We start from the raw sequence: 17,661 nt of genomic DNA, 5'->3' as shown, positions 1-17,661 counted from the left end.
CTTTAACAAGAAATAGATATGATAGTTGTTCCATGGAGATTGCCATGGTGCCAAGATCTGTGTGTCAAGTATTGTATGTGGTTTACTGCTAATTATTTCAGCTTTACACTTTCCAAAAACCCATAGAAATTACTTATACTAGTTTTTGCTGTGCAGTTTTGAGCCACATGGCAATTACCTTGCCACAACCATGATGTGTATAGGCACTTTTAGGGGCTTTATCAAAGACCCCCCCCCCCACACACACACACACACAATCTCCTATTTAATAAAAATATTGATATTTACTTACAACAAGAATGAAGGATTTGTTACAGAGTAAATTGTCTGTTAGACTTTATTTACACATTGCATTTTGGGATGCTTTTGAAGGTGTAAAAATAGCCCAAAAAGTCTGAAGAAACTGTGTGGGAACATAATCTTATTTAAGAAGTGACTAAAGAAAACAGTGTGAAAACCCAAAAAATTGCTGAAAATAAGGATGAAAACACAGCTACAAATTATGCCTATAGTCTAGCTTAAAATGTGTGAGTGAATGCATATATGTATATATATATATATATATATATATATATATATATATATATATATATATATAAAGAAGGGGTCCGTGGAGCCTCAGTTGCGAGTCTCAAAACACTGGAATAGCCAGATATCCCTCTCTCCAGAGAAGGAAGACCGTTGCCAAGGGGTGCCTCCTAGTGGGGAGAGCACCAAACTGCCCTGATACATAGTCCCTAAGGTCCTCACTCTGTTGCGAGCTTTGGGACCTAAAAAGGGAAACACCAGGGTGGCCCCTGTAAGTCAAAGTCTAAATCTGTGGCAAGTATAACGACATAAGACAAGGGTACCAAGGCAGGCATCCATCCACAAACTGCAGTATCGGGTATTTGCCCCTTGTCAGTGTGGAGCAGGATTCTGGCTACCGGGGGCAATGATAAATAGACCAACAAAACACATCAATCACTGAACTTAGGGAGATGGAGTACTCAATTACGAGTCTCCACTGATTGTCTATTATTATTATTATTATTATTATTATTATTATTATTATTATTGCCTTTGCCTTCCTCTTCCCCCCCCCCATTTACAGCTCAAAATCAGGCAAAAAAAAGCCTACATCTATACACTGTAAGCTCATTTGTATATCTAAATATGTTTTCCATTTTCTTTATGGTAATGTTACCACGTGAAATAGTGTTTAATTTTCACCTATAGTACATCACATGACACACAATTACTTGCAAGGTACATTAATTTAGAAAATAGTTAAAAAGTAGGTCTACATGCACTGATACCTTCTTCATTGCGAGAGTGGTCTGTCTTCATTTACTCTATTTATAATTGCAGGCAGTAGGTCAGATTATTTGAGGCAAAGCTCATCATCTTGCTAAAGCTGTTCTTGTTTCAGTACAAGTGGACTCCAGATACGGCACCTGCTAATGTGAAAGAAATTGAGTCGATCAAGTTACACAGTTTAAGTCGATCCCAGAAGACTTATTTCTCTGCACATTACAATCTAACACACCATATTAAACACAAATGTTCTGCATATAATTGCTTATCATGCTCTGCAAAGTCTACTTATCAGTATACGCTATGCCGAAGGATACAGAATACTTTTTTTTAATGGATAGCTCATGATTTAGGGCACATCTAGTATTTGAATATTTATGAATCTGTAAAAGCAGCCCATTCTACTAGGCTTTTACTCAAGTAGATCTTGTAGTTTTGTGGTTCAACATAGAGAGCCTTGTATGGAATAACTCTCTCTCTCTCTCTCTCTCAGACTAATATTACATAAATATATTATATCTATATACTACTGTTAAAGGAGAAGTCCAGCAAAAAATGTTTAAGTATTGTGTTGCTCCCCAAAAGTTATACAAATCACCAATATAAAATTAATATGGGAAATGCACATAAAGAGCTTTTTTTCCCTACTCTTCCTACTGCATAAAGGCTTCACTTCCTGGATAAAATGGTGATGCCACGACCCGACTCCCAGAGCTGTGCGGGCTGTGGCTGCTGGAGAGGATGATGGCAGAGGGATGCTCAGTGTCTCTCCAGTGCTGTGTCCCTCTGTGTCCCCCTGCCATCATACTCTCCAGCAGCCAAAGCCCACACAGCTCTGAGAGTTTGGTCGTGACATCACTATTTTATCCAGGAAGTGAAGCCTTAAAGTGACACTGTCACCCCCATTATTCATTTTTCAATCTTTAAAGATGTGTGTAACCCGCAAATAGCTCTCTGCATACCTTTTCATATTTTTTTTTTCATGAGGCGGGTTGCTGAGAAATTATAACTTTGCTGAGTGTGTTCTAGCGCCACTGGGCGGGGCTTAGTCCCTGAAGCGCCACATAGCCCCGCCCAGTACATTGCTGTTGACCCCGCCCCCTTTGGCACGTCATATCTCCGACGCTCACAGTATTGAGTACTCCAGGACGTCGGTGACGTGCGCGTCCACATCCCCCTGCATCCGTCAAGTGATGCGCAGGCGCAGAAGGTGACCACCGGGTCACCCACATCCTGCGGATTATACCAGCCGCACAGTCCCTCGCCGTTCTGAACGCTCCTGAGCCCTCACTGCGGCTGTGAATCTCCTCACAGCCAGCAGCGAGGTGCAGAGATAGTTTGCAGACGCACTGCGGCGTCCACCTTGCACTGCGCATGCGCCGAAAAGAACCTCCGCATCTCCGCGCCTCGCTGCTGGCTGTGAGGAGATTCACAGCCACAGCGAGGTCTCAGGAGCGTTCGGAACGGCGAGGGACTGTGCGGCTGGTATAATCCGCAGGATGTGGGTGACCCGTGCGCATCACTTGACGGACGCAGGGGGATGTGGACGCGCACGTCACCGACGTCCTGGAGTACTCAAGACTGTGAGCGTCGGCCGGGAGATATGACGTGCCAAAGGGGGCGGGGTCAACGTCGATGTACTGGGCGGGGCTATGTGGCGCTTCAGGGACTAAGCCCCGCCCAGTGGCGCTAGAAGACACTCAGCAAAGTTATAACTTCTCAGCAACCCGCCTCATGAAAAAAAAAATACAAAAAGGTATGCAGAGAGCTATTTGCGGGTTACACACATCTTTAAAGATTGAAAAATGAATAATGGGGGTGACAGTGTCACTTTAATGCAGTAGGAAGTGCAGGGGAAAAAGCTTGTAATAAGTATACAATAACATAGTAACAAAGTTAAGAGGGTTGAAAGAAGACAAGAGTCCATTAGGTTCAACCTAGGGAAACCCAACTGTATTAATCCGGTAGAAGGCAAAACCCCCTATGAGGCAGATGACAATTGCCCAATCACTTATATTGGTGATTTGTATAACTTTTGGGGGGAAATACAATAATAAAAAAATTTGCGGGACTTCTCCTTTAAATGGTCATAGATAAAACATTGTAAATGTGACCCATATTCCAGTTGTATTTTTTAACACACACACACACACACACACACACACACACACACTGGTTTTTTATGTGTCATTTGTGTAAGCTAACCTAGGCTTTAGAGGATTTAAGCATTTCTACAAAAATTAGTTAGAAAGGGGTGTTGACATAAACATTAACCCATAGGGGACACAGCCAGTTTTGGCGTTTATGACACGGCCAAATTTTTCAAATATGACATGTGTCACTTTAAGCATCAATAACTTTGGAATGATTTAACCAGTCCTTGTAATTTCAATTTTTTCGTGACATATTCTACTTTATGTTAGTGGTAAATTTGGGTTTATAACATTAGAATTTTTTTGTGAAGAAACTCCAAAATGTTGTGAAAAATTGAAAGAAATAGCATTTTTCTACATTTGAAAGTCTCTGCCAATAAGGAAAATAGTAATACTACATAAATTATTTATTAATTCATATCTAGAACATGTCTACTTTATAATAACTGCATTTGGTGAACATGCTTTTACTTGTTTATGATGATAGAGGCCGTTAATGTTTAGTAGCACTTTTCAAATTTTTCATGAAAATTTCAAACTGTGAAATTCTTTAGGCACCAGTTCAGTTTTGGAGTATATTTTGGAGGCCTGTATACTAGAAACCCCCATAATTTACCCCATTTTGAAATCTTCACCCTTTCAAGTATTCAAATCTACAGTCACACAGTTTTTGTTTAACCCTTTGGGCATTTTACAGGAATAGCTGCAAAGTAAGAGTGAAAAGTTAAAATTTGCATTTTCTTTGCAGAGATTCCAATGTAATCCTATGTATTTTTTACCACACCAATTACCGTTACCGATCCACCAATGCTGGCAATTGCCGATGCTGGAACTCTTTTGGGGGTCTGGTGGCAGTTACACTAGACTGTCAGCTATCAGCTGACAGTTTAGTTGCGGCTCCCGGTCACTGTTTGTGTAAACAGCAAGCATCTGAAGCTGTGCAGTTATAATACGTCATTGTGCTGAAACTAACCATCTACCATGACGTTTTATAACTGCATGGTGCGGCTAGGGGTTAAATTTTTGGGTCATACTTACAGAGAAGAAAAAACAAAAACATCCAGGACATAGGGGAAAACCATAATGTTCTGGCTATTAAAAAAAAAGTAACAAGGTAGCACTTTTGTGCATTTGACTTTTGGTCAATATATAGATTCTTTGAGAGCAGTCTTCTGGGAGAGTTTACTATTCTCCTTAGAATACTTTACTACAATACTTTTTTTTACATGCCTGATGACATCAGAACTACTGACTACTTACAATAAAAGAATGTTCAGGAAAATAATTCTATGATTTTCTTGAATTTCTATCTTCTTTCCAAAATGTATCGACATCTATATTTAGCGTAAACCTCATACACTACATAACACAGAACAAATGCATCCGGCGTAAAACACTTAAGCCCTAAACAATCAGTAAACTTGATAACTCAATAAAAACATAATAGTGTGGTAAACGATTTATGAAAAGTAAAATGTCAGTGAACAGTTGACATTTCCCTAGTTTGAATTAGTATATTAGCCAAAAGTAGTACAGGGTTTCATAAAAGTAAGTAATTTCCCAGACATGGTAAACAGCAGCCAGCATTATAGAAACTGCTGGATCTAATATTAAGTAATAGAAAAGCAAATTGGGGTGTGAATAAAAATATCAATGCACTTAGAGCATTTTTGGACCTTTCACTGATTACAACATTATGTTTTGCAGGGCTGGCAGGACGCATGGCAATAAAAAACACAATGACATGCCCTTATGGGCCATTAGAAAATGGCAGAATGCAGGCATATAATTCTTAAATTGATGTGATTTCATTACTCTTAAATTTTTAGAGATTAGGGGTTTAGACTGCAGTAAATCATGTGAATTTAATTTAATCTTTCTCTTCTGTGCCAATGAAAAAGCAGTCATTGGACATAGTTGTTGATTTCTATACAAATTATTATTTGAGTTAAGCTTCCTATACTCCTAGTAAAACAGCTCAGATATAAACTTTATTTCCTGTTTTCCTCTGATAATAAATAGAATAGAACTGAATACCATAAAGCATGTGTATTTTTTTGTTGGTTTGTTTTCTTTGGTACCTGTAATTTCAGTGATTTTGGGACATAGATGTTTACTGTATGTACAGTACAGGTACTGATACTTATCTCGTGATTTTTTTTTTCTAATAGTGTGTATTAGTATAGCCATTTTTTTTAAATGCTTTTTTTCCCCTCCATGTTTTTTCTCTTTTGTCTTTCCTATTGAAGGGGAAAAAGGGTGAAACACCTGAAAAGATACCTGCACACATGTAATTACATATTTGTTTCTGCAAAAAATGTTTTCTTCAAACTATAAAGCTCTATAGGAGGAAAAACATTACAAAACCAAGGGGAAAAATGCATCTGTGTTTCCATTGACTTCCATTATTTAAAAAAAAAACGGATCAAAACGCATCTGTTTTTTTAAACATAACCAAAAGTAAGGTTTTTGTGTACGTTAAAAAAACAAATGTTTTTTGATACTTTTTTTTTTTTGTAATGGAAGTCAATGGAAAAACGGGTCAAAACGGATGCACACAACTGCGTCCATTTTTTCTTTACGTTTTTCATCCATTTTTGCAAAAAAAAAAAAAAAACGGATTGCAAAACGTAGTGTGGACCCAGCCTAACCACCTAACCAGAGCATGCAGCAAATTGTGCATAGTGTAAAGATGTCAAAATGTTTAATAGCATCCGATAAAATAATGGATGTTATTTGTCACAAAATTTTCAGCCATCCAATAAAAACGTCCCCCATTTTGACAGTATGTATACATAGCTTGAAGGCGTTTTTACCGGGTTAGAGACACATGGCCACATGTGATAAGGGGTTGTTTCTAGTATTGGGATTTAACTTCATTAAAGTGAATAGGGCTTAGATGTAATACCATGTGTACAACTCATCAACCTCCAATTAAACAAATCAACCTAATTCCTTAGAAAGTATAATAAAAATGTATTTTTAATGCAAGTTAAATCAAATTAAATGGAGTTGCTTGACAGAAAAGGAATAAAAGCAATAGAAATGAATAAAGTATCACCTACAGTACCATCATTAGTACATGTATTTGTAGACAGTTTAGCAGCTTCCTGTATTAATACTGTAGCCTTAACCACTGTTAGGCTATCCTCACACACTGTTTTTATTATTATCATTATTATTATTATTATTATTATTATTATTATTATTATTATTATTATTATTATTATTATTGTAAGTATTTTATAATTGGTAAAAATAAATAAATAAAAACAGCTTTTAAGGCCTTATCAGTTCGTCACTTTCATCTGATGATGAAACTTAGAGGATAACGAATGGGGAAGGGGGTACGTTCAGTCAGACTCACCTATAGATGTTGAATTAAAAGCACAGCCTCCGAAAGCGCGTGTATGGTACTTAGGCAGCCAAACTCTGGAAGGTGTCCGATGTTCTAACCAAGGGATTCCGGACAGGAGATAAATGGAGAGTTCAGCGCTAGGAATCCTGTGGGGTACCCAGAGCATCCGATGCAAGGTTGTCCTGGGTGCTGCAGTGCTAATTTAAAGCATCACTCAAGGCAGGGAGATGTGCTGATAAAAGGCTTCTTCATTCTGGATCAATAACAAAAAATTTTTCGGAATGCTAGTTCCCCTTTCTCGAGTGTATAGGAAGGCAGATGTAAAGAAAGGGGTTTAACCCCTTAAGGTCCAAGCCAATTTTCGTTTTTGCGCTTTTGCTTTTTCCATTTTATGTTTAAAAGTCCATAGCGCTTGCATTTTTTCACCTAGTGACTTATATGAGTGCTTATTTTTTGCAAAACCAATTGTACTTTGCAATTACAGGCATAATTTTTCCATAAAATATGTTGTGAAACCGGAAAAAATCATTTGCGCTGTCAAATTGAAAAAAAAAACCGAATTTGTTTTGATTTCGGGGAGTTTTGCATTTACGCCGTTCGCCCTATGGTAAAACTGACTTGTTATGCATGTTCCTCAAGTCGTTACGATTACTATGATATATAACATGTATAACTTATATTGTATCGGATGGCCTGTAAAAAATTCAAACCATTGTTAACAAATATATGTCACTTAAAATCGCTCCATTCCCAGGCTTATAGCGCTTTTATCCTTTGGTCTATGGGGCTGTGTGAGGTGTCAGTTTTTGCGCCATGATGCGTTCTTTCTACCGGTACCTTGATGGCGCATATACGACTTTTTGATCGCTTTTTATTACATTTTTTCTGGAATTGATGCGACCAAAAATGCGCAATTTTGCACTTTGGAATTTTTTTGCGCTTACGCCGTTTACCGTGCGAGATCAGGAATGTGATTAATTAATAGTTCGGGCGATTACGCGCGCAGCGATACTATATATGTTTATTTATTTATTTATTTATTATTTTATATTTATAAAATGGGAAAAGGGGGGTGATTTGGACTTTTATTAGGGGAGGGGATTTTTTATTAATAAAAACACTTTTTTACTTTTTTTTTTACATGGACTAGAAGCCCCCCTTGGGGGCTTGTATATACACAGCAATGATCTCTCATAGAGATCAATGCTGTGTATATACACAGCAAAGATCCATGAGATCGGTGATAGATTGCTATGGCCTGCTGCAGGCCATAGCAATCTACTGCTGAGCCGGGATCAGCGTCATTCCGACGCTGAGGCCCGGCATGGCCAGAAGAACGGATCTCCCCCCCGAGATCGCATCGCGGGGGGGGGGAGATCCGTGCCACTAGACACCAGGGATAGTGTGCATAAAGCACTTCAATGCAGCTGTCAGGTTTGACAGCTGCATTGAAGTGCTTAATTAGCCGGCGCGGCAACGGGACCCGCGCCGGCTAACAGAGGCACTGCCCGGCTGCACGTGTCAGCCGGGATCAGCGCCGTTCAGAGCGGGGTCCCGGCGGGACCCCGCTCTGAACACCCCCGCGGCGCCATGACGTATTAGATACGTCATGGGTCGCTAAGGGGTTAAAGAACAGTGGTTTTGGTGGGCTGACTTGCAAGCTCCGTCCACCAGAAGGTCCGGAGTTTGCAGACATAAAATAAACACCAAATACAGACATATGTAGCAAAAGTATAAAATTGTGTGAATAAAAAACAATTCAGGACAGCAATAACTAAAATATAATGCATAATGCGGTTCAGGGAAGAAACAGAGTGCTGCACCTCACACATATGGCTGATACTAGTGCCGCTAGGCTAAATAAAAAACACATCAGAATTTAGTGTATGAATTGATCAAGCCATACTGCCCCATGTACCTCGTGCCGGTATCTGATACACATGGGTCCCTACACTAAGTCCACACCGTGCCAGTCAGTGGCCACCAACCCCACAGGCGTGCACAGTCAGGGAACAGGGGCCATGGGACGGCCCTGCGACCCCCATGCCACAGGACCAGACCCAAAAACACCACACCAGAACCCGGCCAGCACCGCCGGCGGAGAAGGTTGCCCCCAAGCAGCACAAGTCTGGATAAGGAATTACACTCACCATAGCTGCAGCAAACAGAATGGGAAAAAATAGGAGGGATTAAAACCATGTGCCCTCAGGTGTCTCCTGCTAATTGCGGTCATGTGGGTCTCACCAGGAGGCGTGCAAAACACGGAGAAAAGAGAGAAGCAAAATGCGGTTCAGGGAAGGAAAAGAGTGCTGCACCTCACACCTATGGCTGATACTAGTGCCGCTAGGCTAAATAAAAAACACATCAGAATTTAGTGTATGAATTGATCAAGCCATACTGCCCCATGTACCTCGTGCCGGTATCTGATACACATGGGTCCCTACACTAAGTCCACACCGTGCCAGTCAGTGGCCACCAACCCCACAGGTGTGCACAGTCAGGGAACGGGGGCCATGGGACGGCCCTGCGACCCCCATGCCACAGGACCAGACCCAAAAACACCACACCAGAACCCGGCCAGCACCGCCGGCGGAGAAGGTCGCCCCCAAGCAGCACAAGTCTGGATAAGGAATTACACTCACCATAGCTGCAGCAAACAGAATGCAGGAGACACCTGAGTGCACATGGTTTTAATCCCTTCTGTTTTTTCCCATTCTGTTTGCTGCAGCTATGGTGAGTGTAATTCCTTATCCAGACTTGTGCTGCTTGGGGTCGACCTTCTCCGCCGGCGGTGCTGGCCGGGTTCTGGTGTGGTGTTTTTGGGTCTGGTCCTGTGGCATGGGGGTCGCAGGGCCGTCCCATTGTAAAATAAATAAACTCCCCTCTTTGTCCTCCTTGCCTGCGATAGAGCCTCATTCCTGAGTGTTACTAGGCTAGCATTTGTATCCTGGATACGCATTCCCTGGTTTCTCTGACTTTGGCTTGACTTCCTGACAATTCTCCCGCCTTCTGATTTTGTACAACTTTGACCAATAGTTTCTGACCCAGCTAGACGATTCTGTATTTATTGTGTTTGTTCTGTCTTTGTCTCTGTGTTACACTCACATAAGTTAGGAACCGTCGCCCAGTTACCCGATGCTGATTAGGGCAGTTTGCGGTAATCAGGCAGGGACAGCGGGGCGGATGCTAGAGCAAGGGCTTCACCTGTTTTGTGTCCATCAGTCCCACCTAACATTAGCATTTTTCTACACAAAAAGGTTAGCTGGCACCTCTCGTGGTATCAACAGCCTTCATTGTAGTGGGCACCTAAAACGCTAAATGACAGACATTATTTGGTAATCAAAATGACAGAAGTCATTTTGATAAAAAAAAGTGAACAGTGAAAAACAGTGAATCATGTGAACATAGTCATAAAGTTTGCATGACCAGTTAGATTATGCAACGCTGGTAAATGCAGGTTAAGGCACATGTGACTTGACAAGGGCAGGCTCTCATACAGTAGAATGCCTGCACTATGACATATGATGATCAAGATACACCTAAACTACAGCTAGACCATTATTCTCTGTTCTGCTGTATCCATCCAGTCTTACACAGTGCTCTCTGCTGCCATCTCTGTATGTGACAGAAACTGTCTAGAACAGCAGCAAATCCGCATAGAAACCTCTCCTGTTCTCCGGACTGGAAAGAATACCACTTCTTGGCAGACATACAGCAGCTGATAAGTACTGGAAGACTTTGGAAGAGATTTTTTTAATAGATGTAAATTACAAATCTGGCACTTTCTGGCACCAGTTGATTTGAAAGAAATTTGTTTTGGTGGAAACTGGCAAAAGGCTTTGCTGTTAGTATTACATATAGACACAATGAGGGTAATGTAGGTGACACTTTTAATTTCTTTTTGTCAAGTACCTTATTTTGATTTTAATTTAACTCTCATTAAGTATTTCACAGTATTTCTCTAAGTCTTTTGGTCAGTGTTTTTTTAACCAAAACCAGGGGTAAGTCTAAAACACGGAAGCTGTGCAAATCTTTCCAATATATTTTTGCTCTGACAGTCAAACTTCTGGTTTTAGTAAAAAAAAAAAAAAAAAAAAGACTGATAAAAATACTGACAGAAATACTGTGTGTGAACATAGCCTAAAAGTAAAGTTTTATTATTTATTATGTTTTTAGAGGTAAAGGATATTTATTTAACTTGTGCAACCCCCACCTGAGAACATGGGGCTTATTTATTGTTAATACATTGTAACAGCACACAACCCCTTAAGTAAAATAACAGCTGTTGACACTTACTTTGTGCTGCCATCTATGGAATCACAGCCGAAATGTATACACATAGAGGGACATGTATCAAGCAGCGTACCTTGTGCTTCTTAGCATTTTTTGGCGTATGTGTGATATGCACAGACCTTTATTGAATATACTAAACAGTGTAGTGGGGCGTACATGTGAATATGTCAGATTGTGTCTGTTCTTTCCCTTTTGGACTCTTTTGGGCGTGGTTATTCTTAAGAATTTTCTTAGCTGTGATTAATCATGTGCACATTTTGTAATTTTCGTACATTCATTCGCATCTGTACTCCAGTCCCAGGGTAGCAGAGATTTGCTGCGCAGCAAATGTGCTAATACTTTTCGAGTCCAGCTTGCACTGTGCCATGCAAGTTACATCATGTGATTTATGAACCAACATATAAATAATCATAAAAATTTGACTAGGCTGTGAACGTATAACGAAATGCACAGTGACAAAAATATTCGCAAAAAATTGCGCAAATGATAAATGTCCCCCACAGTCTACACTCCGTCGGGCGGGCTTTTCAAAAATTATTTGACAAATAATATTCACCAGGAGCGAGGAGGAAAAATGCCTCATCATACATATTACCCAACGCTGCATGTCATTTAATAGTAAATTGACAGCAGGCAAATAAATGGCTACTTATGCATCTTACTAAACAAAGTTGTATCATATCCATAGTCTGCCTGTTTCCCTCTTACAAGGCAATATGTTTTCCAGCATGCAGTGTGGGTGGGTTCCTAACCACCTGCTGCCAGCAAGTCTATAAAGCTTGCAGGATAGCAGGGGGCAGACAATTGGTGCTACAGTGGAATCAAGATTGTAAATCCCCTTGCTTTCAATGTCAGGACTGTTAACTACATTGTCACTTCTGATTATTTAATCACAATTCATCATACTGTACTCCGCTGCTGGTGTTTAATGAACCAAAAGCTATTAGGACATTAATTATTAATGAGCAAAAAAATGTTTAGCAACATGCTGGCACAGTGAGCAAATTCATTGAAAATAATGATCTTTTTATCCAGGCGTAACAGGAAAAATTTGTGCTACTATATTATATAATAACTATATTATGAGAATACCTATAAAGATGGCTATTTTTTACAGATAATTACATTTTTATCTTTTTATCTTTTTTTGATTAATATATTATTATTATTATTATTATTATTATTATTATTATTATTATTATTATTATTATTAATATCATCATTTTTTTAAATAGATGAGAGGCAGAATTATAGAATACTTTAAGGCAAGTCTCATTAACGTTCTGCAGCTCTCAGTGTTAACAGTTTACACGCACAATTAAGTTTTGCCTCAAGAACTTGCAATTCACTTAATTGTCGCAAATAACTGTCAGTTAAAAGAAGCTTATTAGACTTGTCAGTTTACAAGCAATTATTTCACAGTTCAATATTAGCAAATGTTTCAGTTGTATTGTGTAAAATATATTGTCAGGCATCGAAATGTAGCAAATAAATGACCCTTGTATCTGGAAGCATGTATGTTTAATATCGAAGTTAGAGATTCATGTATTATAAAGAAGCACTATACTTTTTATGTTGGCTTGATAAAAAAGATGCATGAAACTCTCGTAAAACCAGACAAGGTGCAATGTATTGTAGCAAACTGAATTACTGTGTTAAGAGAGCTGAACAAAAGACTATTTGATCATTTTATTTTACTATGCATATTCAGCTTTGAGAATTGTCATGAAAACAATGTGATGAAATAATATGACTATTTGTAGCTATTCATGCTGATCTCTGGAGATTACGTATCCATCCCAAAACAAGAGAAGTGCTGTATCATTCAGACATAAGATTCTAGCTTGAGAATAGATAACAGTTTGCACTGTAGCAAAAATAGATTGAAAACTTCAAGTACTCATTAAAAAGAGATAAATGCTTTGGGAGCCTTTCAATGTACATCAGTAGACCTTGCTGGGCACTCCTCTGATCATCAAATGTGACTTCAGCAGTTGTAATCTACTAATAGTGCAAATTAACAGCTCATCTATGACTCAGTCTTTGGCTCATTTGTTAATCTAACTTGCTATCCCTGCAGCAAAAGCAAACTTAATACAAAGGATTGTATTGATTAAGCTCACAGCAACCATAATGTGCCAGTGATGTGTGTAATTCAGCCATTGCTAGAAATCTATCCCTTTCTGCTACAAACAAGACAATAATGTACAGTTTATTATGAAAGATTTACTGTGGAAAATATCAACACTGTGTTAACTAGATTATCAATCTAGGGGCAGCGAGTTAGGTTAGAGTAGTGGGGGTATAACGAATAACAGAGGGTAGGTTCGTTACTAAAGACACAGGCTATATTCACACTACATATAACTATAACTAAGCAATGGACGGTGTTAAACTGCCAAACACCGGGCGTGTTCGGCACGTTTGGCATGTTCCTGCAGCCCATACCACTGTATCGACTGCAGGAACATTAGTTTTTTTCAATTGAATTGTGGACACCGTTGGGTGTGCCTGCAAATCAATTAAATAATTGACTGCCGGTACGGCTGCCGGCCATATTTTACATTGTGTGAATAGCTATTTTTTCCAGACGCTGTGAGGCAAACATCATCAGGAAATAACAGGCATGTTCATTATTTTAACGCCTGTTCTAAAAAATGAACGTTAAAATAACGATGCCACCATTTCAATGCAATCAGCGTCTGTTCTTTTCTTAAAGACAACTCTGTGTGAACTTAGTCTTTCAGAGATATTTGATGTGGGGGAAAAAAAAATAAAATTAAAATAAAAAAAAAAATAAAATATATATATATATATATATATATATATATATATAATGTTTTGTCACCTGGGATTAAAACATTTATACTTTTATACTTAGTTTGAGCCTGCAATTTCCATTTGCACCCACTGATGATATCATTACACAATTACACTTAAAGGGGGGTGAGCCATAAGGCATACAGTATATGCTTTACTAGTGTTACCACTCAGTATGTATAGGAGCAAGGAATCTTGTCAAGGAAAGGAGTCCTTTCTACTGTACTTACTTTAGCCACCGGGAATGACAGAAAGTGTGTACATGAACAGGGACTCTTTTCAAAGATACAACAGCCTAGAAATAACCATGTTGTCTGCACCAGGCCCAGTAAGTGGATGGGCCACTGTCACGGGCGCGGCGGCGTCCCGTGCTCCGGGCCGCCGCCGCAATCTCCCCCCTGCCCCCATGCAGCCCGGGGTCCATGTGCAGGGACCCGGCACTGCTACTAGTTCGGCCCCTGGGGGCGCCTCACCTTCCTCCGCTCCTGTCTCTTGGTGTGCCGGCCGGCGCGTGTGTCCCCGCCTCCTAGGGCGCGCGCACGCCGGCTGTCTCAGTACATTACACTCTCCTATAAATTCCAGCCCTGCCCCACTACAGGTGTTGGAGCCTCTACATGCTTCCCATAGCGTTTGGCCCAGCTCCCTGTCGTTCCTGACCTCAGTCCTTGTTCCTAGTCCCTGTCCACTGTCCCGGTCCCTAGTCCCTGTCCGCTGCTTACCCTTTGTTCCTGAGCACTGCCTGCCACATGCGGTTACGCCTACAGACCTCTGCCTGCACTATCTTCTGCCTGCTGCTCCTGCCACGCCTCGCCTGCTGTCACTAGCAACCAAGCCAGGGGTAGCGACCTGGGGGTCGCCTGCCGCAGCAAGCCCATCCTGCCTTGCGGCGGGCTCTGGTGAAAACCAGCGGCCCCTTAGACCCCGCTCCCTGGTGCGGTTACTACCATCGCTAGTGACGGTTCAGTGGATCCACGACTCCAGGCGTTACAGCCACATTTGAATCTCCTATGGAAATCCAAGCTGAATTGATCTCTGATTCTGAAATAATCATTTTGTTCATTTCTACTTTCAATCTACAGCTTGTGTCAGATGCCCACCATGTATATTCTTCCAACTCTCTCCACTCTACACTCTCTACACTCTTGTGTTCAGTACAACCTCCTTCCCCTCTCTACCGCTACAGACTAAAACTGCTATAACTCAAGGAGAATTGATGGTTAGACTAGAAAGTCATCATAAACAGACACTGTCCTGAGGACAGGAAACCAGTTAAAGGTGACACAGACATTGTAGATGCAAGATGCTTAGAAGTTTTTAAAGAAAACTGTCTAGAAAGTTTCCTAATTTCAGAAAAATAATAATAATAATAATAATAATAATAATAATAATAATAATAATAAATTGCAAAGGTATCCGAAGCTTTGAAATTTTATCTCCTTTTTAACTTGTACAACTTGCTGCACAAAACTGTGTATCAAAATTGGTATTTCTATCCATACATACTATACTTTTAGTATGCCCCATATTTTTATGCACAGACACAATATGCTAGTTTGCAGAAGTATGCCAACAATTGTTACAATTAAACGTTAGGTTCCTACACCATAAAATAAAAGAAAAATATGGCCGTAATTTTGAGTTTAAATAACAGCTGTATTTTCAATATAATAATACACTCTATTGAAGTCAATGGGAAATTGGCCGGCAGTGCACACACCGTATCGAATAATGGCTGTAATTGATTACGACTGTTCAAATAATGAACATGCTCATTATTTACTTCCTACTTTTTACTTCATTAAGGTCATTGATAAATAAGGGGAAGAAATTAATTAAAACTTTAAGGAACAGTTTTTTTTCTCCTTACACACCCAAAATTAAATGAGTAAAAATGGAATGTTATTGTATGCACTGCGTAAATGTAAAACATAAAAAGTACAATATGAATCACAAAAAAAAAAAACACAACAACTAAATCTCAATCAAGCCAATGTCAGTGCAAATATCAAGGGTAATAAGATCCAGAAAGCCAAGATGAAAAAAGTGTCTGGTCATTTAACCCAGAAATTACCTTGAGGAGTTAAGAGACTGAAAATTGACTAACATTTTAGCTAACTATGTGTAGCACTATGTGTAGAATTTTCTTTCTTTTGCCATAGAGTTATTTTGTGTAGGTGTATACTGTAAATGATACTCTGAATCAATGTACACTGTGTAATTAAAACATATGAGACTTATAGAGCATTTTAAAATCAATTTGAAATCTTTATAACAAAGCTAAAACTCTCTTTTCTTTGTGTCATTCTCCTAATTTCACTCTAGGCTGAAGGGAATTTTTAAGCATCTATTAAAAAAGAACTGCTAAGGACAAAATGGATATAAAAGATCGAAGACACAGATCTTTGACTAGAGGTCGCTGTGGAAAAGAATGTCGATACACCAGCTCATCATTGGATAGTGAGAACTGCAGAGTACCTACTCAAAAGTCGTACAGCTCCAGTGAAACATTAAAGGCTTATGATCATGAAAACAGAATGCATTATGGGAACCGTGTTTCTGACCTAGTTCACAGAGAGTCAGATGAGTTTCCGAGGCAAGGTATGTCTGTCTTACTGTAAAGGTTTCTGACCTTTCTGTCAGCTTATTACAGCTTTCTTAAATGGATGTAACGAATTGCGAGCGCAACCCTTTACTGTTACATTCTGTTTGCACCATCTCACAGACTGTACTGCTTCAGGGATACATTGCTTAAAAACATTGCTTTTTTTTTCTACTGTACAAGTGTTTTTTTTTTGTTTTTTTTTCCCTGAAACAGGTTTGACAATTGTATCTCTAAGACAGAAAATCTCATGGAGATTGTCCTTCGGGTCTTTGTATTGAAGTACTAGAAAGAACACCTTAGTAAACTCGAAATGGCTATAGATTAGAGAAGGTATCAATATTATTGAATACAATTGTATGTATGATGGAGAATAATTGTGCGGTGGAAATCTTTACTTTTAATGTTGTGTGGAAATAACCCTACTTAGAAGATAACAACATCCTTTAATAAATTATTATTAGGATAGGAGAAAGTAATAGACACAGGAAGGAAAATTAAATGAAAGCTAACCATAGCCGTCTCAGAAAAACTAGACCAGCTTCAGAGTTAGAACTGAGCCATCAACTTAATATGCATATGAATAATATTAAATGCAGGATTATATAGTAATTGATTGGCAGCATAAGAAGCGTGAAAATTGTTAATGGAAGGAGAAACTACTCCCTGTAACTCTGTGCTTTACCAATAAAGGTACATGTATACCTTAATAATTAGGGTCAGTGCTGGTGGTCCGATGGATATCTAGTAAATAAGATAATAACTAGCTCTCCATTTACAAAGAGACTTATAAAGTTAAACTGACTCTGTACCCACAATCTGCCCACCCCAAACCGCTTGTACCTTCAGATAGCTGCTTTTAATCCAAGATCTGTCCTGGGGTCTGTTCTGCAGGGGATGCAGTTATTGTTCTAAAAAACAACTTTTAAACATGCAGCCCTGAGTCAAACTGGTGTGGCCTAGAGTGTCTGTGAATTAGGTTGGCACAACCTCTCTGTCCCTCCTCTCCGCCCTCTTCATCATTAGGAATGCAACAGGCAGGTATTTTTCTATTCATCAGCTGTGTGAATACTGCACATGGGCAGTGACTTTAAGGCACCTGTGCAGTTTTCACTGCAGAGGAATAGGAAAAATCCTGCCAA

The 17,661-nt window shown here is 39.5% G+C and overlaps 1 protein-coding gene across 2 annotated transcripts in view; it reads left to right on the top strand.

Annotated features, from left to right (window-relative positions):
* Positions 1-17,661, top strand: part of LOC138792797 (teneurin-2-like) — a 245,561-nt gene that overhangs the window by 98,070 nt on the left and 129,830 nt on the right. For both annotated transcript variants that reach the window (XM_069970714.1, XM_069970706.1), the window contains exon 3: positions 16,243-16,518. In XM_069970714.1, coding sequence (XP_069826815.1) covers positions 16,293-16,518 — 226 coding nt within the window. In that variant the 5' untranslated portion in view covers positions 16,243-16,292. The remainder of the gene's footprint in view (positions 1-16,242; positions 16,519-17,661) is intronic.

Source organism: Dendropsophus ebraccatus, chromosome 1, assembly GCF_027789765.1.
Source record: "Dendropsophus ebraccatus isolate aDenEbr1 chromosome 1, aDenEbr1.pat, whole genome shotgun sequence".
Lineage (NCBI taxonomy): Eukaryota > Metazoa > Chordata > Amphibia > Anura > Hylidae > Dendropsophus > Dendropsophus ebraccatus.
This window is presented reverse-complemented; position numbering and strand designations above follow the sequence as displayed.